At 41.0% G+C, this 23,708-nt stretch overlaps 1 protein-coding gene across 2 annotated transcripts; it reads left to right on the top strand.

Moving 5' to 3' along the window:
* Positions 1-1,517: 1,517 nt before the first annotated feature.
* Positions 1,518-23,022, top strand: znf16l (zinc finger protein 16 like). 2 transcript variants are annotated; one of them, XM_023966143.2, is made up of 5 exons: positions 1,518-2,387; positions 8,724-8,936; positions 11,969-12,070; positions 12,152-12,261; positions 12,919-13,261. In XM_023966143.2, exons 1-5 carry the CDS (start codon positions 1,652-1,654, stop codon positions 13,063-13,065), a joined length of 1,308 nt encoding a protein of 435 aa, XP_023821911.1. In that variant the 5' UTR covers positions 1,518-1,651; the 3' UTR covers positions 13,066-13,261. The 2 variants fall into 2 exon arrangements, with proteins under 2 accessions (XP_023821911.1, XP_023821910.1); XM_023966142.2 differs by lacking the exons at positions 11,969-12,070; positions 12,152-12,261; positions 12,919-13,261 and adding an exon at positions 18,885-23,022 and having other exon boundaries at positions 1,529-2,387.
* The last annotated feature ends 686 nt before the right edge of the window (positions 23,023-23,708 follow it).

Below are 23,708 nucleotides of genomic sequence, written 5' to 3'. Positions count from 1 at the left end.
AGAATAACCATTTTTGCACTGATACTTTTAATGTACAGTATCAGACATTTGATAAGACTCCAGAAGCCCCAGACATTTGAGCCTTTGACTCGTGTAACAAAGTGGCATTTGTTACTTGTGTGTGTCAACTTGTGTCCACCTGATTTTAGCTGTTTTTCTGCTCACCTAATTCCTCACCAGGGCATGTTTGAACAAATGTTTGTTAAGCTGCTTGGCAGCCATTTTGAATGTTCAGCTGAAACCAATTTGAAAGGGGTGTTTAGCTGTTAACCCCCGCATCCCTTCGGTAATGGTTTGAACCAATTGGCGCCAGCCTATAGAAGCTCAGGTGTTTGCTCCGTAAGGACAAGGTGGATGGAGTTTGTATTGAGAATCTGTTGGACTGTGAAAAATAAAACTGTTAACTCCATACAAACCAAGATCCAGACTGGTCACTTTAGCACAGCCGCTTCTGCTATTTTGTCACACTCTGTCTTTTCCAGTAGACATTGTTATCCACGTGACACCATCAGTCGGCTGTCCTCTGGATGCCGTCCCCTCTTGTCTTTCTAAACAATGTTTCACCACCATAGATAGGGCAGTCGATCCTCACCATTATTAACACCAGTCTGTTGAAGGGTGAGGTACCTGCAAGTTTCAAACATGTTGTTGTTAAACCCCTAAACCCATTGCCACTGACTGAGCAATCGGCACTGATCTTCACTGTCCATTTTTTTAAAAACTTCTTAAACCCCATTTTCATCATCAGGCATTTGACACTGTGAAAAAAAAGTGATAAAGAATTGAGGAGAGGACAAGTAAATCAGAATAGAGGACAGAATTCCAGTGCACCATACCTTTCCCAGCTTCTAACTTCTAGCAACCAACTAGCAACTTCAACATGTGTTAAAGTGTCTTTGAGCAAGACACTAAACGCTCTTAGTGGTTGAGGCTGGCTGTAGGCAGTGGAGCTGCCATCATTGTATGAATGTGTGATGGGACTTTGGACCGTCAAACAAGAAATAAAAGTGCTAAATACCAATTAATGTCCAGGGATAAACACTGAAGAAATATTGTATTTTTTAGTTCTCTTCTTTAGCCGCCTGTCATAAAAACCTTCTAGTTACTTCTATTTTAAAAGTCTGGAGGATTCCTGGTTATTCTTTAATTAAAATTAAGAAAGGGATATAGTAATTTATAATGAAGACACCTTTTAACAGATGAATGAACATGCAAATATTTGTACCTAAAGTTTATATTTCAAATTTAAAGACATTAATGGACTCACGACTGACATTTTGTTCTTTGTCTTTCCCATCAGTTAGGGGGGATGGGAGGTGTGGAAAGAGGTAGGGGGTTGTGTAGGTACAGGGAGGGGGGGAGCTTTTTAAAAATTGTTTTGTTTTTGTGTTTATTTTAATTTTCATGCTTGTTTTTATATTATTTATTTTGTTTTGTTTTAATGTAAAGCACTTTGTGTTAGACTTTTATGTTAAAAGAGCTTTATAAATAAAGTTCGATTTGATTTGATTTGGGAGATGCCTTTATTTTGAAGGCGTTATTACGTCACCTCCGGTCTCTCCTTCCTGCATCAAACAAACATTAGCTCCGCAGCAGCTCCAAGCTAGCCACTCGACCTGTGCGAAAAAACGGCCGTTGTCCGCCAGCATCAATGAGCCGCAGAAGGAACCGTGGCTCGGCCGAAGCCGGGCTGTCACCCGAACTCCGCGGTCCCTTCATCGACTTCTCTGGTTCTACGAGTCGCGGTGACGACGATTTTCTAGAACTGGAGTCCGACGAAGAGCTGCTGTGCTCGGTCAGCGACATCACCGAGCACCTGGGCAGAAACATCACGGTGGTTCTGGAGACGGCGCTGTCAGAGATCCGCAAGATGGTCAGCATCCGAATACGAGTCCTGAAAATGGAGCTGCTCGAGAAAACCCAGGAGGTGGACGCTTTAAAGGCCAAGTTAGACGCCGTCCAGAGGGACTCTAAAGACGCCCTCCCCGGTTTGACGACGGCCGCGGAGCTGGCCGCGGAGGCCGGCTTCAGGAAACAACACGACCTCAGCGGCGCATCCAAGCACAACAATAGCGACCCCCGGAGGGTCAAAGCCCCCCTTCCCGGGGTCAAGAAGGAGAATATCGATGCGATTTGCGATTATCTGATGAAGGACAAAAACTCAAAGGGCTGCGGTGACTCGGAGGACCAGGTCAGCCACGTGGATCATAAGCCAGAGCCGCATTCGCTCCACCTGTGGGCGGACGGCGGGATGAGCAGCTCCGGGCCCCCGCAGGGAGACGCGGAGGCCGCCACGGAGGACATCTTCAGCCTGCTGCCCTCCGGCAGCAAGAGGATGTACGAGTGCGAGTGGATGGCGCCGATGGATTACTCCTCTGTGCCGAAAGGTGGAGCAAACACAACATAAGGCTTAAGGCTGCAGGGGGGGAAATAGTTAGTACGGGGTGACACGTGCCAAAATGGGGTTTCAGGGGTAAGGGATCCACTCCAATGAAAATCATGTCTTTGGAATTTTTAACACATTCTAGCAGGACACATGAGAAGAAATTTATGATTAAAACTACATTTCTGTATGCAAAGAGTTGGGAATCAGGAGCAGATAGAGAAAAATGCTGCTTAAAAAGAATGTAGTTGTTACATAAAAAGCCACAAGTCAGGATCTAAACTGTTTTTTTGTCACACCCCTCATGTGGGTGTGAGGGGCTGTAAGCTAGCGGCAGAGAGTGTGAACAGATTAAATGAAGGCAGGCTCACTCTGCACCAACGGTCCTATTTTTCTAATATACTCCTGCCGTTCTGCAGAAACTAGAAAACCACAGCTTGCTTGCGTTTGCCTAAAAACGGCAGTAACCCTTGTGCTATCCTAGGCACTTTAACATTGGTAGTTGGGTCATCTAGACCCACTAGACAGTGCTCTGAACCTTTATTCTTCAATGATTTGTGATCTTCACTGGTGTCCATGGATTACATGAAATCTTTCCACCTTTGTCCACCTTTGTCATGGTAGGGAGAACATGTAAATGGAAGGGTGGGGTCATCTAAGATAGCACAACAGATGACTGGGAACACTGAAAAAGATCAAAAGAGGAATGGACAGCTAGATAGCTCAGTTAAACGCACCTTGGAACCTGGATTCGATTTCCAGGGGGTGCGATGAACTGCCCAACTATGTGGCCACATGGGGGCCCAAGTCTATTCAGGATGTGAACTAGGCCTGCACAATATACCGCAAATTTATCGTTATCGCGACATCAAGCTGTGCAATATGCATACCGCAAAAGACGGCGAAAATCGCAATAAATGGTTACCTTCAGACTTGTGCTATCCTAGGCACTTTAACATTGGGAGTTGGGTCATCTAGACCCACTAGACAGTGCTCTGAACCTTTTTTCTTCAATGTTTTGTGATCTTCACTGGTGTCTATGGATTACATGAAATCTTTCCACCTTTGTCATGGTAGGAAGAACACGTGAATGGAGGGGGGGGGTCATCTAAGATAGCACAAGGGTTAAATGTGCTAAAACAAACTCATGGCAGCTTGAAATATTGAATAAATGAAATAAATCCCTTTACGCATTTAACCAATCGGAAGGACCCGTTTACGTTGTTGATCAATCAAATGAGCCCTTTTATGTTTGATGTTTGCCTCCTATGTCGACAAGGGTCATTTGGAGTATCATTTTTATACTGTTGCATTGAAATAGAAATTATGTTTTTGGTTGGTTTGATATTTGTTTATATACCGCAAATTATATCGTTATCGCAATATTAATCACCAATATCGCATATCGCGAGTTTTGCTCATATCGTGCAGCCCTATTGTTCACTTTTTGTCACATCCCATCAAAACAGGTGGTTTGGCAGAGATTTTTACGCTGGGGAACAGGGAAACCCAGACTTGGGGCCCCCTTCTGGCTACATAGCCAAGCAGATGCGTGAAGGGTCTTGATCAAGGACCCACACTGGATGAAGGTTATGCGGCCCAGGGGAAACGAACCCCGGTTTCCCATGTTCTAGTCCTACACGCAGCCAACTGAGCCATCCAGCTTCCCGCTGATTCACTATTTGAATAAAGAAATACTCAGAAATGCAATTTTAAGTGAGCTTTTCTGTATACATGTCCTCCATCATCATAAAAATGATAGAACATGTTAAAAACACCATTTTCATGTGAGTGGGTCTTTACACAACGCAACACTTGTTATAAAACCCTCAGACAAAAACTGGTTCATCCCCAGGACACAACTCCTAGCTGTAAACGGTCATTGAGTGAATTCTATCTACCCCTTGTGCTATCTTGTGGGGGCCAGATGACCCCACTCCCAACGTTTACATGCTTTGGTTAACGTCGGGAGTGGGGTCATCTGGCCCCCACAAGATAGCACAGGGGAAACTACATCACAAACTATAATGAACGGTACACTGGAGAAACCAATTTGGTACATGGGCATTCTTGAACGTGCATTTAGGCGACAATGAGGTGAGCAGGGAGGGGCTTCTTCTTTTTCTACTGTTTATTAGCACATGTCCCCCACCCCGGAAGAGGTTTGGTGCTAAATGTTGAAGCGGTACAAATTTGGTGAATCTTGGTCCAGGCCATTTCTTTCACAGCTCTGTTCCGATATAAGAAAGACTTGCACAAACTGCAATCGATAAGTTCTCCTTCATGGTCAATTTTCAAACGATTGGCACTTCTGTGAATGAAAAAGGAAGCCATCCAAACATCGTTTCAAAATCCAAGTCCCTGATTGGTCAAAGTTCAGTCTGGTTTAACGTTCTGTGTGCGATTTATGGCGGTACGTTTTGTACGTAGAGCCTGAAAAAGGTCTTAATGTGCGTAGCTGCACATGTACATGAGATTTTTGAATGCCAATAACGCGCATATATGCATGGTTTATAGAGTTTTTAGTGGAGGTGGTGTCTTGACCCCGCGTTGGCGGTGTGAACGTAGCTTCAGACATGCATGTTTGGTACACTTCCACCGGACCATTTCAAGGACATGGAGTAGTGCGTATGTTAGCTAGATAGAGAGGATGGTTTGAACAAGGACAGAAGAGATGAGATAAGATCAGACTTTATTTATCCCCCGATGGGGAATTCTTTTGTCTGCAGCAGCAAAGTGACATTCAGAAGGAAGTGATTGCAACATCTGTCTCTCATCCTCTCACTCCAACTGAGGACAAAGGACTCCTAATGACTAATAATAACCCTTATCGTGTTTTTCTATGAACTCCAAGATCACTGTGACCTGAAACCACTCATGTCCTTGAGTCATTCACTCATCATTATCCAGTCCAAAGTCCTCCCTTAGAGGAGCTTAGAAAACCACTTCATTTATTAGTTTATTTGAGAAACCTCAGATGCAGACAAAATTTCTTCATTTTCATCTTTTCTTCCCTATTCAAAGATTTAATCACAACAATATAGAAAGCCGCTTGTATGAATTTTTGTCTAGTTGTAATTTAGAAAATGCCCATTTAAACCCTGAAACGTTAGACAGGATGTACTGATAGTAGCCTCCAGTCACTTGATCAGACATTTTCACCCTCTGATGGCGGCAGAGCTGTTGTGCTCGGCGGCATTCAGAGCACCAGGAGTAACGTGAGGTCAGTGTTTTGCCCCAAAACACTTCACTACATGAGCGTACAGACAGGAAGGTCTGTAGGGGGGTAGTTATACTGCCAAGTGCAAAAGCCGGTCCTCCTCCAGGAAAATTAGAGCCCTTTTTTCCAGGCGTCTGGGATATTCTTTCAGCTGATTTGAAAGCAGTAGAGGAGGGGTATTAAGTACCGCTAGTTGGCAGTACTGGGTTTAAGGGGAAAACGAAAGCAAGACACCAAACTATGTTTGCTTCTAAAGAATTAAATATCACCGTTGTAGCATTTTATGTTGATAAAAGTTTTGCCAAATGAAGTATCGCAATATTGTACTGAATCGATATTTTCCTACAACCTTAGCAGAAACGTAACCAAAAGCTGCGGGAAACCTCACTAAGATTTTGTACCGTCAATAACGGTAGAATAACAGAAAGAAGAAAGTACTATTGACTGTAGACCGTGGCCGACATTACGTTTTTGACTTACGGGTCAAGTTAGATTAAAAAAATAATTAAAAAAAAACTACCGGTCAGGTATATTTTTTACCGGCCAAAATATTACATTATTTTACACAAAAAACCTCGTGTTTTATTTTATAAAATATTGTGTTGAATGCAAAAAGGGAGGAAGTCCCAACACATGTTAAACCTAAACTCCTTTTTTTTTAAGAGCCTTTTTTTCTATGTAGCCTAACTCCTTTATTGATTTTTAATCAGTCTTTGTTCTCTGCTTCTGCCGTTTTCCCAACATCAATAAAGTGGTGCTTCTGTTTTCCTTACATCAGCAAAACACTATGCAGACCCCCCCACGAGGAGAGCTCTTACCTGTAGTCTTAACCAGCTGAACATAATGAAAATTCTTTTTGGATTCAAATAAAAGTAATTCAGATTTTTTAACACGTCTTTAGGGTCATCTTTTTTGCCTCCACAAAATGATTGACATAATATGACCATCATCAGGTCAAACTTTCAGTTTTAGAGTTAGTGTATCTTGAAAATCTTTCATCCAAATCTTTTTCTAAGTCATGACTCTGACAGAATGAAGCATATTGACTGATGTTGGTGACCCCCCCCCCCCCCCCCCCTTTCCTCTTATAAACATATTTATTTACTTATTTTTATCTCCTTTTTTTGTAACGTATTTGTGGTTAGTCACTATAAAGTCTCACTCCTCTTTTGTTATCCGGGCTTGGGACCGGCAGGTGTGAGTACAGTAGGTCACTCAGGCACACACACCTTAATGGCTATGGTGTGGGAAAATTCTCATGAGAATATTGTTTCCCCCTCCCCTAATGTCACGTTAGCACCCAAAATGGAAAATTATGGTCCCGCTACTCACAACAAGGTAGACATGCTGCTAAGAGTGTGTCCCACCAGACACACAGTCAGCCATGTTGCAGACAAAGTCATTACTTCAACTCTTCATATACCGGTAACCATTAATTGAAAATATTGTACTTGAGATGATAATTCCAGAGGGGAGGCATATTCAGTTGGAAAGACTTGGATGTGAGCAACTCCCAAGCCTACATTGGCTCCCTGATTTTGGGAGGAGTTCACAAGTCAAGTTGTTTCCCACACCACGAAAAGTATAGAAGTTCTCGTGGGAATAGTTGTTTTCCCCACCCCCCTGTTATGTATCAACTCAAAAGTATCAAGTCTGTACCTGCAGGTGTGGGGATGTTGGGTCACACAGACAGACAGACAAGTTTTACACTGCTAAAACGGCCTGGGGTCAAATTGACCTCAGAGGAACACCAATGTGCATGCATTGGTGTGTTTTGCACATTGAAAAAAAATATCATGATCATTTCATGCTTACTGGTAATCAGTTGTCCCTGTCAAATTAGGAAAAATCATGAAATATGGTGTAAAAACAAAAAAGTCAACTATTATTTCTTGAATCATAAACATTTAATGGGGTCAAATTGACCCCAAGGATAATAGGAGGGTTAAGACCCTTGGCTTTACCTGGCTTTTCCGTGGATTTGTTGACCAATGAATTCAACAGTAGCTTCAGGCGACAGTCCAGAACCTCTGAGCTGTGGACAGAAATCCACACGTGGTTCTGTTTATTCTGAATGCGACAGGAAAAGATTATTAAAAAGTCGTTTATTGCCACTTAAAACTCTTGATTTGGTTTGTTATGAGCAAATATTGGAAATTAAACAACGTAAGGAAGAAGCATCGTCGTCATCGGCTGTAGCTTTTGGAACAGAAGTGATTAAATATGTGGTTGAAAAGTTTGTGACTGGACTAGTTGTGGTCTGGTTCAGCGTCATGGAGCTTAAATGGAGGATCAGAAGATTAAAATAAAACCCTGTTAGAACCGTTCAAATGAGTCCAGCACAAGAGGTCTTCAGCTCTTATCTGTTTGCTCAGCTGTTGAACAGGACAAGTTAAAAAAAGCAACTGCAATTTTACCACAGAACTGATTTACCAAACAAGCCTCAAGTCCCACACAACCTTTCAAAATAAATACAATGCTGGGATTTATAATTCAAGCATTAAAACAGTTGAATTCTGCTTAAAAATGTTAGCACTTTGGCTGCATTGAGCTTGGGAAGATAATATGATCTGCTCTGGTGATGCATCAGAGCTGAGACAGCCAGGCCGGAGAAATGTGCTGGAAAACAAAAAGCCATTACTCCCTCTGGCCTTAAGGGGGCACTGTTGTCTGTGAATTAAAGAGCTCCAAATCCTTTTATTTGTATTTTAGGAAACACAAACTCCTGAGGTATTGAATAAACTTTTTTTCAGTAAAAATGAATCTCAATGCATTGTATATTCTTAAATTAGAAAAACAAAACAATGTGATCTCTAAAGCAATCTCGCCTCCCCTCAGAGAACCACATTTAGAGAGTCCTGTCCATGTTTCAGTTTCCATCATAACACTCTTGGATCTTATTCTAATCTTATTTTGCCTTTGATTCACACATTCACACATTTTATGATCTCATCTTTCATCTTAAAGTACATTTCATTGGTTTTAGGTCACTTGTAGGTTTGTGGAATATATAATGTTTATATTTTGCTGGACAGGTACAGAAGTGTCTCATTTTCAGCCGTCTCCACCGTGTCTGCGGTCTCTCTGAAACCATGGTTTCCTGCTGTCTTTCCTTGCTAGTGCTGAAAGAACCCGCCAAGGAAAACGTTCAGCACAGTGACGTGGAGGATGGCGCGAGCGAGGACGAGCTGGCTGGCGCTGGAGGCGGTGGACCGGAGCAGATCCAGGCCTCCATCTCCCAAGTCCAGCCTGCAGAGTTTTCTATGGGACCCCAGAGCTCTCCTGGACATGCAGGGAGTCCTCTGGAGGGGACCGCAGACCCGCCAGAGTCAGGTATGAACCGCTCCAGGTAACTCGGACCCTGCCGTGTCAGAGGTGGGTCAACTTGAACAGAAATTTTCATTTTAGGCCTTTTGCAGCCTAGGTGAAGACTAAAGGTGGACTCACACCAAGATGTTTGGCCTTCAGACCGCTGTGATCATCCCGGCACCTGGGTTCGAGTGTCTGGACTGACTTGCTGTCCACAACCGGTGTGGTTTTCTGAAAGGATCAGGATAATTACTGAAAACTGTTAAACTCTTCAGTTTAAAGGTCAAATTATTTTAAGTTTGATTGAAAAAATGAATGGAAGTATATAAAGAAACTTGGGGGAAAGATTGTAGTGAGGCAGCATATTGAGCTTCACAAGCAGAAACTGCTGACGGTTTCAGGCTGGCCGCTGCCGCTTTTTAAACATTGGTTGTTCTAAATCTCAGACAGACATTTTTATATACAACCAACACTCCCCCTGCTGGCTGCTGCATGGTTTTCCTGTCTGCTGGTTCCTGGTGGATCTGCCTCAGCGCTCTGAGGAAATGACCTTTTGGGCTTTGCACTCCTGCGGTGAAATGTTCTGGTCAGGCCTTCTCCATAGATCCTCACAGTTTACTATCACAGTGCTCCAGAGATTTGTGATGTTAGGTTGGGAAGCCACCAAAAAGGTCTGTGGTGTAGTGTGTTTGGAGGAAAGTCTGAAGGTTTAAATGCGTACCAAAGACTTTTTTCTGTGACTAAAGCAAATGCAGACTCTTCTGTCTGTAACTACTGGAGGTAACGAGGAGATAATGTACACTTCTACTGTGTTTGATCGAGAAGAATGACGGCATTTTCACTCCGGAACCTAACAGCAGACTGAGCACGGGTCAGTCAGCAGTTATCCTGGAGCGACTTCACCCTAAAACGGGTCACTGGTGGCAAATTCCTCGATTCTTAGTGAGACATTTTATCAAATCACTCGCACACAGACACTAGGTCTCTCCTAGTGTTCTTGAACTCACCGAAAGCAGACAACTATAAAATTTGTCTCAGACTTTTGAATCAACTTGACTCGAAGTGACAGAGCAGGAGAGGAACAACAACTTGTGCGGACCAACATTCCAGAGGCCAAGATCCCCAACCGGGTCAACTCTACGCGAAGCAGGCGTGTTGCACTACATGAGGCAAATGGTGGTCACACCGGAGACTGACCGGCTTTCTGAGTCCCCAGACCCCCAATAAAACTAACCGACACGTTTCAGAGTGGCCTTTTATTGTGGCCAGTCTAAGGCACACCTGTGCAATAATCATGCCGTCTAACCAGCATGTTGATATGGCACATCTGTGAGGCGGTATGGATAATCTCAGCAAAGAAGACGTGCTCACTATCACAGAGATGGACACATTTGTGAACAATGTCTGATAGAAATTTTCTACAAACACAAAAGAACCATGTTTCAGATCTTTTGTTGCTTTTATGTTTTTCCTTCAGTTTATAATGACTAAGTGACAGCTGTTTATTTCCCAATAGAAGTCTATGGGATTCTGGCTTCTTAGAACCAGCAGGTACTTTCTGTTAGGAAGGGGTGGGGGGGCTCTCAGTCCAGTTCTGTTATACAGTCAGTCATGTAAACTGGGATAAAGCAGGAAAGGGTTGAAATTTGGCTCAGTTGGATTAAAGGTCAAGTAAATGGAAATAATCTGTCACAAATCTACAGCTTGTAGTTAAAAAAGAACACAATGAGCTGAACATGTTTGTAATGATCAGTGAAGCTGGACTAAGTCTAAGCATCGTTGTTAAACTAAGACTGAAAACCGGTCATAGAGTAAAACAGATTCGTTTCTCAGTCTTCCAGTTTTGGGGAACCATAAACATTGTAATAATATTCCTGTGAATAGTTTGAAACATGCTGGCGGTTAATGAGACAAAGACACCAGAGATGGGCCGGTACAATTTTTTCCGGCCAATACAGATAACCGATAAATATCCCCTGCAACTGTGGTTGATAGCCTTTCTTTGCAGATACAAAGCTTAAGTGTCTACAGTAACACAAAGTTTAGATTTCCTTTGTGTTTCTTTATTAGAAATGCACAACTTTTCTTTTACTGGACAAACATGTTGTACTCGACCTTTTTGACATAAAGCAAAGGATCTCAAAGGAACAAGTATCACTTTAAAACTTTAACTAAAAAAATATGTAAGCATTCAGACCATTTATTGAATATTGGACATAACTGTAAACCATAAGCTTCTCATTGCCAGGGATTAGGAACAACATGTATCTCTGTCAAAAATAACATTTTCCTGAAAACAGCCGATTACTGACTATGACTGTAAATCTTATAGGAACAAGTATACATTTAAAAATGAAGTGTTTCTGAAAACAGTCAGAAGAATATCTGTAGATTTTGTAAAATCGGACTGATACAGATAAACTCAGATTATGCAAATATCGCCCAATACCGATACTGGCACCGATATATCGCCCATCCCTAAAAGACACTATGTTAATTTATGAGCCTGACACACCTTTGATGTTAGACAGCACAGTATATGACTCTTGTTGTGTATTTGTGGGTTAAATGTAACAAAATTGGCACTGACAAACATTTGGTGAGAAAAAAACACCAAAAACAAGGACTACCATCAGCACAGATAATAAAACCTTCAAAAAGTTTCTGCATTCAGATTTAAGATCAAACTCAAGCTGTCATATTAAGACAAGTCTGAAGTCCTAAAATATATTTTCTCTTCATAAATTGGGAATAAACTGCTTTGAAAGAGCTTTTTAGGAAGCTTGTGTTTGTGCTTTCCAATGTAACACAATTGTGAAGAGAGCTTTTATTTTTACAGCTATCAGCCATGTGCTGGAGCTGAAGTATAACATAAGCAAAGTAACGTTGATCAAAAGTCCCAAACTTCAAATCAAGTCCTTGAGGTTGAGTGATTGGGTGCCACTCAAGTCCGAGTCCCAAGTCCAAGTTTTCATTTCTTCTCCAAGTATCAGACACTCGAGTATCTTACTGTCTGAAAAACTGGAAGAGTTTTCTCACGAGCACTTTGTACGTAGATGCCGAAATCAGCAGCTGGGAATCCGTGTGCAATCCGAGAGTACGGCGCCACCAAAGAGGGCCGGACGATCCGACAATGTCTCGAGGTTCTGCGGCTCCAAGTAAATGTCCGCACTGGACGCTCGACATCTTTTACAACCTGAAAAATGTGTGAGCCTACAACACATTTGTCATTTGGACAGAGACCTTTCCTGACTGGATCCAACAGATGTGGCTCAATCCAAAAACTACAGCTCCAGGTCCATCAGGGGAGAGCTTTGGGAGAACTTCCCTTCTTCCTCCGGATAGCCAGGTAAGTGTGAGGGAACTGGTTGTCAGAGTGCTGCCAACAACTGATTAGACTGACAAATAATAGTAATTTCATTGTTAATATGTCCTGTTATATTAGCTTTATGAGTCAAAATGATTCCTAAAACAGATTTTTCAAATACTTTCAACTGGATGTGGTCTGTTAGCGCTGTTGTTTGCATATGTGCAAGGAGGAACATAGATCAGAAACAATGACATTTCTCTGCTAATGGATCATATAGTGAGTAGATGAAGTCCTATTCATTTCTAATGGTTTTACTTTAGTCCCACAATACAAAAAAGGATTACTGGTGACCAAATAAAGTCCTAACAACCATCTAAATGATTAAAGTAAACAGCGGTGTATCAGAAAAGAAATGTTCTTTGTGATCATTACAATCATTGGTTTGTTTGTAGTAATTAATAATAAAATCTGTTTACTTGTAAAAATGGAGTTACACACTTGTGAGAGAACACTTAGAACCTGGACCAGAAGTACAGTTGTTTTGTTTTTAAGAAGACGTTTGTTTAAAAGTGCTAAAACTCTAAATGTTAACTACCGGTAATCCAAAACAGAACTAAAACAAATTGTTGCTTGCACCTAAAATCTGTGTGTGTTTTGGTATCACAAAACTCAGTGTAATCATTGTTGTTGTTTTAGGTTGCTGCTGGGGAAAAACGGAAGAGACGGAGATGCAAGTTCTGCAAGACGACCGCTGACGTCAAGACCAGCACGACCTGTTCAAAGTGTGGGAAGTTCATCTGCAGGAAGCACACTGTCATGAATTGTTACCCATGTGCTGTGTAGCTGCAACTCTGCCATCGTTTTGCATGTTTCTAAATTTTAATTGTTGCTCAACGTTTAGCGTCATGGTGTGGTATAGAATCACTCGAGTGCTGTGGAGGCCGAGGCACATACACTGGACTCATGTTCCACTTTTTTGCTGTTGTTTTGTCAATGTCTGCTTCAAAACATTGTTTAATAAAGTTTATTTGCAACACAAGTTCTCCTGCGTCTTTATTGACATGCGGTCAGCAGAACAGTTTGACCTGGAATTGAAGAACTGCATTGATTTTTTTCCAGTGGACAGTAATACGAATAAGAAAGGATGCTGTTTTTTGGAAAAACACCCACCTTTGCTTCATTAGATCACAATCAAAGAAGGCCAATACTGTAAAAGTTATTTATGAGATGTAAATAATGTTTATTAGGATTTGCTTTTCTTTCTGGCCCTTGGGATAAATATCATTGGGGTCAGTTTGACCCATACATAACCAAGCTTTCCCTTTGACAAAATGTGCCAGAAGAGTTCAAATGAGCACACTTTAGGAACCACATTGGACCTCTATTTGATTTAAAAATCACTCATGGTTTAAGACTCCAAAAATGTATAAAAGTGTTTTGAGTAGAAAAGTTCTTGTTCGTGGAGGCTGGGCTCGTATTTTCCCACTGAATCACATTCATAGCCCCCCCCCCCCCCCGGTTGGGCTGCTGGGGAGGATCTGGTTCCCCTAACGATCACATGGTTCATGTTGGCAGCGGGCTTGTATCTCCTCCACCCCCCTGTGCACGTCCACGTGCACACTGTCACACTGTTCCCTGTCTGCTTTATCACTCCTCCTAACCAACAGTGCATTGATGGACAGATACGTTCCGCTCATCATCATCCGCTCAGAATTTCACTTTTGGATGTAATATTTGTCTTTCGTGCAGCATAAATGTCTCAGCTTAAAATCATAACCTATTCAAATTAGCAACTCGGCACTTGTATCACCTCACTTTCTCTCCATCTCTCACTTCTTTTCTCTTTTCTTCTCCCCCCCTAACACATTCCCCCCCTCTCTTTCCTCTGTAAAAAAAAAGGACATATATTTATTTTTTATTTATTTTTTTCGTATACTTTATTTATCCCTCAATGGGGAAATTCTTCTCCGCATTTGACCCATCCCCAGGGGGAGCGGTGAGCTGCAACTGAACTGCGCTCGGGAGGCAGTAGCGTTAAGGGCCTTGCCTAGGGACCCTCACTGGGTGATGTTAACTGCTCGTCATTGATATGGTAATTGCCCCCAGTACCATTGTTTCTTCCCCTCCGGGAATCGAACCCTGGATTCCTGCATGGTAGCCGCTCACCTTACCAACTGAGCTACTCAGCCGTTAAATTTAAATTTAAATTATTTGTTCCTTTTATGAAAATTGATGTTCAAATGTTTACATGTTTCTCTTACATATTGAACATTTTCATGATTGGAAGGGAGCAGAATTGAAACATTACATTTACATTTCTCACACCATCACCTGTGCTCAGATTTCACAATGTACAGTTCCACTACACAGTAAATACATTCCATTCATTTAATACATACATTCCAAAAATTGCATTCAACAGTCAAGTTTGTACGAACTAATTTGTTTAGCTTTATACATGCGTTTAAATTTAATAATATTTTGACAACTTTTTAACTGATTCTCCTGGGAATTCCACATTTTTACCCCTGCTATAGACAAACACTTTTGCTTTAATGTTGTTCGAGCAATCTGTTGATTGAAATCAAATTTTCTCCTATGATTTTCTTCTCCTGTGGTAAAAATAAAAAGCTTTTGTAGGTCTTCTGGTAAATCTCTGTTTCTGGCTTTAAACATAACTAATAAGGTCTGCAATTCAATTCAATTTTTTATTTTTAATAAGCCTGACTTAATAAAAAGTTCATTTGTGCGATCTCTAAAATTAGCTTTGTGAATAATTCTAATAGCTCTCTTCTGTAATAGAATAAAGGGCCTTATATTAGTTTCATATGTATTTCCCCACACTTCAATACAATATGTAAAATAAGGTAAAACCAAAGAGCAATATAACATGTGCATAATATGACATGGTAAAACATATTTAGATTTGTTCAGAACAAAAAGGCTCTTGGCTACTTTATTTTTTACATAAAATATATGAGATTTCCATGTTAATTTGTCGTCCAACATAACCCCTAAAAATTTAAATTCGGACACCTGTTCTATTTTTATGTTGTCAATGGACAAAGTCACTTCTGTTCTGTTTTTATTACCAAATACCATAAACTTTGTTTTTGTTAGATTCAAAGATAGTTTATTGTAGTCAAACCACATTTTGAGTTTTATCATTTCCATTTCAATACTTTTAGCTAAGGTTTTCAGATTATCCCCAGAACAGAAAAAATTAGTATCATCAGCAAATAAAACAAACTGTAACAACTTAGAAATATCACAAATATCATTTATATATATAAAATAAAAAGTTTAGGTCCTACAATTGAGCCTTGTGGGAGTCCACAAATAATATTCATAAGATCAGACTTCTTACCTCCAAACTGCACATATTGTTGTCGGTTTTTTAAATAACTGGTGAGCCAGTTCAGGGCGATTCCTCTAACCCCATATGCATATAATTTAGAAATCAAGATAGAATGATCTATGGTGTCAAAAGCCTTCTTTAAATCCATGAAAACTCCTATTGTGTATTTCTTTTTGTCAATTGCTGTTGAAATTTCTTCAACTATTTTCATTATAGCCAAATCTGTAGACTTATTAGAACGAAACCCAAACTGATTCTCACTTAACAATTTATTTTTTTCAATAAAGCTGTCTAGTTTGTTAACAAACAACTTTTCTAAAACTTTAGAAAATTGAGAAAGTAATGATACCGGTCTGTAATTATTAAAAGTATGTCTGTCTCCATTTTTAAAAAAAGGAATAACTTTAGCTATTTTCATCTTCTCAGGAAAAATTCCTAATTTAAGTGAAAGGTTAAAGATATGATGTAGTGGTTTTACAACACAATCTATGGTCATTTTTATTAATTTCATGTCAATCCCGTCACTGTCCTTTGAGGTCTTGTTTTTTAGTTTGTATACTGTAGTCAAAATGTCATTTTCAGTCACATCAGATAAATACATAGATTGGGAAATCCAATTTTTATTTTTAATAATATCTTTTGATTGTATATTGCATGTAATAGTTTCTGCTAAATTGGGTCTTATATTTACATAAAATGAATTGAATTCATTTGCCATGTCCTCTTGCTTTTTGATGACCACATTGTATTTAAGGAAGAAGTGAGGTCGTTCTATTGATCCTGACTTATTTCCTATGACCTTATTCAGAATATTCCACGTAGCCTTTAAGTTATGTTTATTTTCATACAGAATCCTATGATAATATTTCTTTTCAGCTTGTCTCAATACATTTGTTAACTTGTTTTTGTAAACCTTATAACGTTTTTCAGCTGCTGCTGTTCTTAAGTTTAAAAAGTCCTTATAGAGTTTGTTTTTCTTTTTACAAGCATTCTGTAGGCCCTTTGTTATCCAGGGTTTTCTTTTATTTTTAGATTTAGGTCTACTTAGAACTTCTGGACAGTGTCTATTGTAAAGATCTAAATAACATTTCAGAAAAGCCTCATATGCACCGTTTACATCATTTGTATAATTTCATTCCAGTCTTGATTTATGAGATCATTTCTGAAAGCGTTCAGAGTTTCATCATTCCTTATTCTCTTGTATATTTGGTGGATTTCTGCTGACTTTTTTTGCAACCTGGAGTCAAATATAGCAAAGACAGGCAAGTGATCGCTTATGTCATTAATTAATAACCCACAATTTCTTTGAGTTTCCAAAATATTGGTAAAAATGTTGTCTATTAAAGTTGCACTAGTTGTTGTTATTCTGCTAGGCTTTGTAATCAAAGGATACAGTCCTTTACTGTATAATGAATCGAAAAAATCAGATGTTTGTAAATGTGAATCTAGCTTTATGAGATCTATATTGAAGTCTCCACAAATTATTAATTGTTTATGATGGTTTAGATTACTTAACATATCTTCTAAATTTTCCTTAAAAGTTTCAATTTTTGATCCTGGTTTCCTATATACACATCCAACAGTCATATTTTTGTTTTTTTGTAACTCTATTTCCACAGCAACACTTTCCATTAAATCATCAATAGTAGATGTCATGCATTTTACCGGTTGCCATTTTAAACCGTTGTCAATATAAAGGGCAACTCCCCCTCCAATCCTATTTGTTCTGCTATTGAAATACAAATCATAACCTTCAACTTTCAAATTATTTTCCTTCCCTTTAATTATCCATGTCTCTGACAGAGCAATTACTTTAAATTTTCCTTTAAATGTGTCCAAAAAAGATTTAATTTTATCAAATTTTCTTGGTAGACTTCTACAATTGAAATGAATAGAAGTCTACCAAGAAATTTTGATAAAATTAAATCTTTTTTGGACACATTTAAAGGAAAATTTAAAGTAATTGCTCTGTCAGAGACATGGATAATTAAAGGGAATTTAAAAACATAAAATGTAACAAATAAATAAAAAATAATAAACAAAAAAGTTTTTTTTTATACAAATATACACCCTGGTTATCCAAATAGACACAACCTCTTTTTGTGATAGTAAAACAAAACCTGTCCAACACAATTGGCCTTCAGCTCTCATCTGTTCGCTCAGTTGTTGGACAGAACAAGTAAAAAAAAAAAGAAAATCCACATGGAGGTCAAAGGTCTTGCTCAGGAGCCTGCAACAAACCTGCTACAAGGTTTCAATTCAACCAGTTCTGTTGGAAACGAGAATTTTAGCCTGCATTCCATCAAACGTATGGAATGCATTTGTGCATGAGTGCACAATTGGTTCCAAGGGAGAATGTAATGCATGAGTACTTCAAACTACTGGAGTAAGAGAGAAATATTAAACTGGTTCAAGAAATTATTTGGAGAGAAATTGACTTTTGGTGTGTTGTGTAGTTACTTCTAGAAATGCAAAAATTCCATCTAACATCAGGTCTACATGTCAAACGCGTATGGTGCAACATTTAAGAAGGATTTATTATTTAGTGTTTTAGTACATCACACCAGGCTGAGTATAATCCAACTGAAGGCTTTTCTTCATTACTACTTCTTATTAGCAAATTAAAAGAAGTCATTTTTCTGATTTTCGTTTGCTCAAAGTGAGGTTTAAGCCATTTAGCAGTTTCTGCAGAGCAGCAGAAGTTCATTAGAGATTAGTCTCTAAGTTGTGGGTGGTACTGTTGGTGCGGGGTCCGTCCTGTTGCTGAGAGCTTTCTGTTTACACCCTCTCCTGATATCTTACAGCCCCTCACAAAAATGGCGAGCAATCTTGGAGCTATCCAGCCGTACAGCTTTGAGCCAGATGTTAGCTCAGACAAGGAAAACCAAGACGTTCATGGATCTGTTTGTCTGCAAATGGGGCGGAGCAGGAAGCTTGTGGCTCGCTGACTGTAGTTCCTACATCACAAAAACTATCTCTTTCAAATGACAGTTTTTTTCTGTCCCCCTTCTCACAACAATTTGAATAAAGACAGACTCAGAAATGCACTTTTGAGCTTAATTTTCTTTATATATGTCCTCCATCATCAGGGAAATCCTACAAGAACGTGTTAAAAACTCCAAATACTTGATTTTTTTTAAATCAAAGTTGGTCTTTAAAGCATGGAGAACAATTTAACTGATCTTCAGATGTTAAGCTTTGCCTTTGACTTAGAATAGCAATCATTTTGTCATGTGTGTTCAGATTTACTCTGATGTTGACTCCACCTGTGCAGTTTTTAACGCCGTCATGTCTGCTGTTTCAGGTCAGCAGTTTACGGGACACCCCTACATCTGCTCGCTGTGTGGAACCTTCTGCCCCGACTCTCTGTACCTGGAGGAGCACATCAGGCTGATACACGCTGACAATCCGGCTCTAAATGAGCTGCAGTCCACCTCCGATGCTGTGGGAAATGGTAGCGGGGGCGACAACAGCGGCAGCTCAGGGGCGGGCCAAGGAGGCGGACCCACAAAGAAGGAGCTCAAGATTGAGGGGGGGTACGAATGCGGGGACTGCGGCCGGCATTTTAACTATCTGGGCAACCTGCGGCAGCACCAACGCATCCACACGGGGGAGAAACCCTTCATGTGTCCGGAGTGTGGCGAGAGATTTCGCCATGCCGCCCGCCTAAAAAGCCACAGGTTGGTGCACAGCGGCGCTCAAAGCCCCTTCCCGTGTCCGCAGTGCGGCAAAGGTTTCTCGGTTCTGTCCGGACTCAAGAGACACCAAAGGGTGCACACAGGCGAGAGCCCGTATGCCTGCCCCCAGTGCGGCCGGCGCTTCAAAGAGCTGGGTAACCTCTACACCCACCAAAGGATCCACAGCGGCGCCACGCCCTACTACTGTCAGCAGTGTGGGCGGAGCTTTCGCCACCTGGGTACCTACAAGAGCCACCGCTGCATCCCAGCACAGTCATAAGCCAGTTCAACGGGCCATGCTGCTGCTCTGGGACTGCCAGGGCAGTGGGAGCCGAGGGTCAAGAGGAGAACGGGACCGGAAGTGCAGCTGAAGCATCAGACTTGACGCTCCCCTCCTGCTGCTGATGCGGACTTTGAAAAGGAAATACGATGGCTGCATTTACACCGTTTTAAGGAACTGAACTCTGCCAAAACTTCTTGTGGGTTTACTAAAGTGAAAAGGGTTCTGTCGGGAGGTCGAGGCAAATGGGAGTTTTTTTCTGAGCTTCTGTTCTGGCATGTAGCAACATGACCAAGTCTCCCAGTGACCTCCATGAGTGTCATAGCAGGAACAAAAACTAAAAAGCCCAGCAGTCGATTTCCACAGAGAAGAGCGACTAAAGCTACATTCACACTGCGGGCCGAAACGACCCAATTCAGATTTTTTTTGCCCCTATGTGACCTGTATCTGATCTTTTCCTGACAGCCTGGATGACACAGATCCGATCTCTTCAAATGTGACCCAGGCCACTTGTGTGTGTGGTTCTGAATCCGATACGTAACCGATCTTTTTTAATGTGACCTCCATCTGAACGGCCAGGACGTTGTCGATACGCTACAAATGTCGTAATTCTGCGTTGAAGTAGGCGGGAACGAGAACGTAAACACCAACGATGCTGCTGAGACCAGTCAGTGGAAGGGAAACAAGGTCAACGATTTCATTAATATTTGGGGTGACAGCTCTATCCAGGCCAAACTCCAGGGCTGTTATTGCAACCGGGCGGTTTTTGAAAAAATTTCCAGCGAAATGGCCGAGCGTGGTGTTGAACCCTTCCCGCCATTACTTTTTTTCCTTTTCTGACTGTGGTCAGAAGCGCGGGGGAGACCTTCTCCTCCTCCGGGGTTCACTTCCCCGTTCGGACCCTCAGATTCTTCAGAACGGGTTAATAAAGAGTCATTTATTCTGGGAGAAACCTTCTTTTATTACCGTTCTCCTTCCTCCGTAACACACAACATGAATGTGCGCCCCCAACACACTTCCGCTGCCCCCTCTCACTCCCTCCTGCACTGCACGCACTCTCTCTTCTCTCTTACACACACATACACATCCACATTCCACAACAGTGGGTACAGACCTCCTGATCCTGGCTCTATTGCCTTCTTAAAATGAGAAGATTGTTATTGTGCTGGCTCCTTTGTGAAAATAAATTTAATACTGCAAAAAGAGCTTTGTTGGTCTGTTAACAACACTGTTGTTGACATCCATTGTTAACGTTAGCTACTTCCGCAAACAACGAGTGGTGTTGTTCACTGTTGAACACTCTTCTGCGCATGCGGGTCACTTCTGGGTCATTTCACGGTCACACAGGAGATCACAAAAGTTCGCATTTAATTGGAAATGTGAACGGCCTTGAAAAAAATCAGATTTTTTTCAAAAAAATCGTAAATGAAAAGCGAGCTGAGATACATGTGAGGCAGACGAGATCAGAAACCCAAACTGTTGCTGTGAGTGTCGATGCTAAATGTTACTCCTGTGTGTGTGTGTGTAAGCATGTCAGACATGGAGTGTCTCCTTGTGGAACACATTAAGGTTCTCAGTCTTTCTGTCTTCAAGCTGCAAAGTTTCTAGATTATTCTTTAAGGGTACATTCACATTGGCAGGTTTGATCCAATCCAGTTTTCCTTGGATAATATGACTTTATGTTGCTTTTTTTTGCAAGTTAGGGAGCTTACCGACACTCCAGTGAAGACTAAACCAATGAACCTCGATCTGCTGGAGAAAAGCGCTCAGTTCATTTGCTAATAGACTCTGGTGAGGTTAATTAAAGCTGGTACAGAGCACACTGGTATTTGATGGGCGTTCAAGAATGCGCTAACCTTCAGTGTACGATGTTCACACTGGACTTTTGCTACCCAATACTAGCGCAGTACTCACTGTTTGAAGTGCTTTGGTGTCAAATGTCAAAGCGGTGGAAATCTTGCGAACCTTGCTCCAGACTTTTGCTTTCACAGCTCTGTTCCGACATATGAAGGACTTAGTGTCAAACCGCAATTAATAATTCCTCTTTCATGATCAATTTTCAAACGGTTGGCACTTCCATGATTAAACGGGATGCCACTACGTCACTACCAAGTCACTACCAACTCAAAGTCTCTGATTGGTCAAAGTTCCACCAGTTTATCTTTCAACGCGTGTTCAATAGCCGCGCCGTTTGTACGTAGCATCAGAGAATAAATGACAGTGAGTAAAAGTGATAAAACCAGTTTTCAGAGCAAATGTGAAGATGTGTGAATCACAAAAGCTTGGTCTTTCAGTAAGTGTGTTGCACTAAGAAGGTGCAAGAGCTCATCATTCTGGAAGAGCAGGAGGACTAGCAGGACTAGTTTTCTTGTTCATCTTCTTCATGCCTTTTTTTCTGTGCCGACTACGGTTTGTTTCCAAAGCAAGCAGCCTTTTCTACTCAATGTTTTTTTCCAGGCAGTTTGTCATCTGCTGTCTCCCTTCGTCTCCTGAGAGGAATGTGACTGGAAGCAAATCAAACAAAAGTAAGCTGGGAAACGTATCACCATTTATCCCCCGCTTAAACTCAATCCGTGGGATTGTCTCTGTGCATCAAATATCCTGACGTTTTGTCACAATGACCTTTGGAGCTGCTGTGTTTAGAAAGAACAGACAGTTGAGGGGTTTAATTCATTCCGTTTCCTTGCAGTTTGAAATAAATCACATAAATGATAACTGTACACCTGTTTTCTCTGATCAATGCATTTTCACAGTACATTGATTCTTGTAGTGGGCATGTAAACGAGGTTGGTATGAGCGCATCCTAAGTTGGGTTTTAAGATTCTCCCATTGTTTAACCTGGAACTGTAGCTCATCTGCAGCCAATTTAAAGCCTGGACACAGCTCCGCGCTGAGCGTATGTGGTTTTACATGGTGCCTAAACCTGACCTGAGCGGTTCCTGTGCAGACTTAACCCAAAGGTCTACATTTTATTTAAAACATCTTCCTCCCTTTTCCCTAGTAAGACAGTAATTATTTATCACTTCTATTTATGCAAAGAGGTGTCCCAGTGGGACAGCATTTGGCCGCTTCAGTGTTGCCATGACGGACCACCCAATGTTGTGTGACCACACCACGCTGCCTGAAGATGGCAGTGTTCCTCTCCAACAACCGCTTTAGAAGACTGTTTTTTGTCGATTTGGATATCTACTGAGGAGCCTCTTTAAAGACATGAAGGTGGAAGTTTAGCTCCTTCAAGTGGATCTGCTGTGTAACTACAAGCAGGCCAGGTTAAGTCAACACAGCAGTTATCATTTCAAACAATATTAACCGACTCAGACAAATAACGATTATTGTCTATGTATGTCTGTCTATATGATAACAACTAAAGTGTGTGTGTGTGTGTCCCAAAAATTGCTTTAGCGTGTTTTAAACTGGACTTGGTTGGAACACCACAAAGTGTAAAAAATCTGCTTTTTAATAAATTCAGAACCGAATGCCAACAATTCTGTCTTTATTTTTTTACTATATTGGAGAACTGGAGCGAGTGAGAGTGACGTCAACCATACAGAATGACTTTCTTCCACCTTCAACCAAATTAAGTCAAATCAGTGGCCATGTTGAAACCAGAAATCGTCAGTGGGCTGTGATTGGTTCAAGGCAGTCTGAGTCAACATTTTTATAACAACCACTCTCTTCAATCAGGAGTAAGCTTGTTGGAAGACCACACCCCTCCCACTCGATAGCAGGCGACACAAAATTTGAAGTGAGTCCAAATACTCTCATTGAGGCATCTGATTACTCCGTTTATAATGTGAATGGGAAAAAACGAAGATTATGAAGAACGTGTTCATAAAAGTATCAGATTAAGAATGGTTCTTCTGACCAATAGAATGACTGAGTAACAGCTGTTTGTTTCTCTAAAGAAGTATATGGGATTTTGGCTACTTGGAACCAGCGGGTACTTCCTGTATGGAACGCCAGTCAGAGGGGTCACCCAGTTTAGTTCTCAAATACAGTCAATGTATGTAATCAAGTATGGTACTCAGAGAATTCAACATACTCGATAACCATATTTGTATTCTCTATGGCTGTGCCACTGTAGAACCTTTTCTAGCTGAACTGGGAGAATGCAGACAGACGTGACTGACTGTCTCTTTCAACTTCAGAAGGGATATGTGCCGCTGCAGGG

Source organism: Oryzias latipes, chromosome 18 (assembly GCF_053564925.1).
Source record: "Oryzias latipes strain Hd-rR chromosome 18, Olatipes_Hd-rR_3.1".
In the NCBI taxonomy this organism is placed as follows: domain Eukaryota; kingdom Metazoa; phylum Chordata; class Actinopteri; order Beloniformes; family Adrianichthyidae; genus Oryzias; species Oryzias latipes.
Note: the sequence above shows the minus strand (reverse complement) of the source record. Positions and strands in the feature narration are given on the sequence as shown.

Bases quoted from the DNA above. Each gene is read 5' to 3' on its own strand.
- znf16l (XM_023966142.2), top strand. From the start codon at position 1,652: ATGAGCCGCAGAAGGAACCGTGGCTCGGCCGAAGCCGGGCTGTCACCC. The intron at 2,388-8,723 runs GTGGAGCAAACA...TTTCCTTGCTAG, and splicing joins TTACTCCTCTGTGCCGAAAG to TGCTGAAAGAACCCGCCAAG. The intron at 8,937-18,884 runs GTATGAACCGCT...CTGCTGTTTCAG, and splicing joins CGCAGACCCGCCAGAGTCAG to GTCAGCAGTTTACGGGACAC.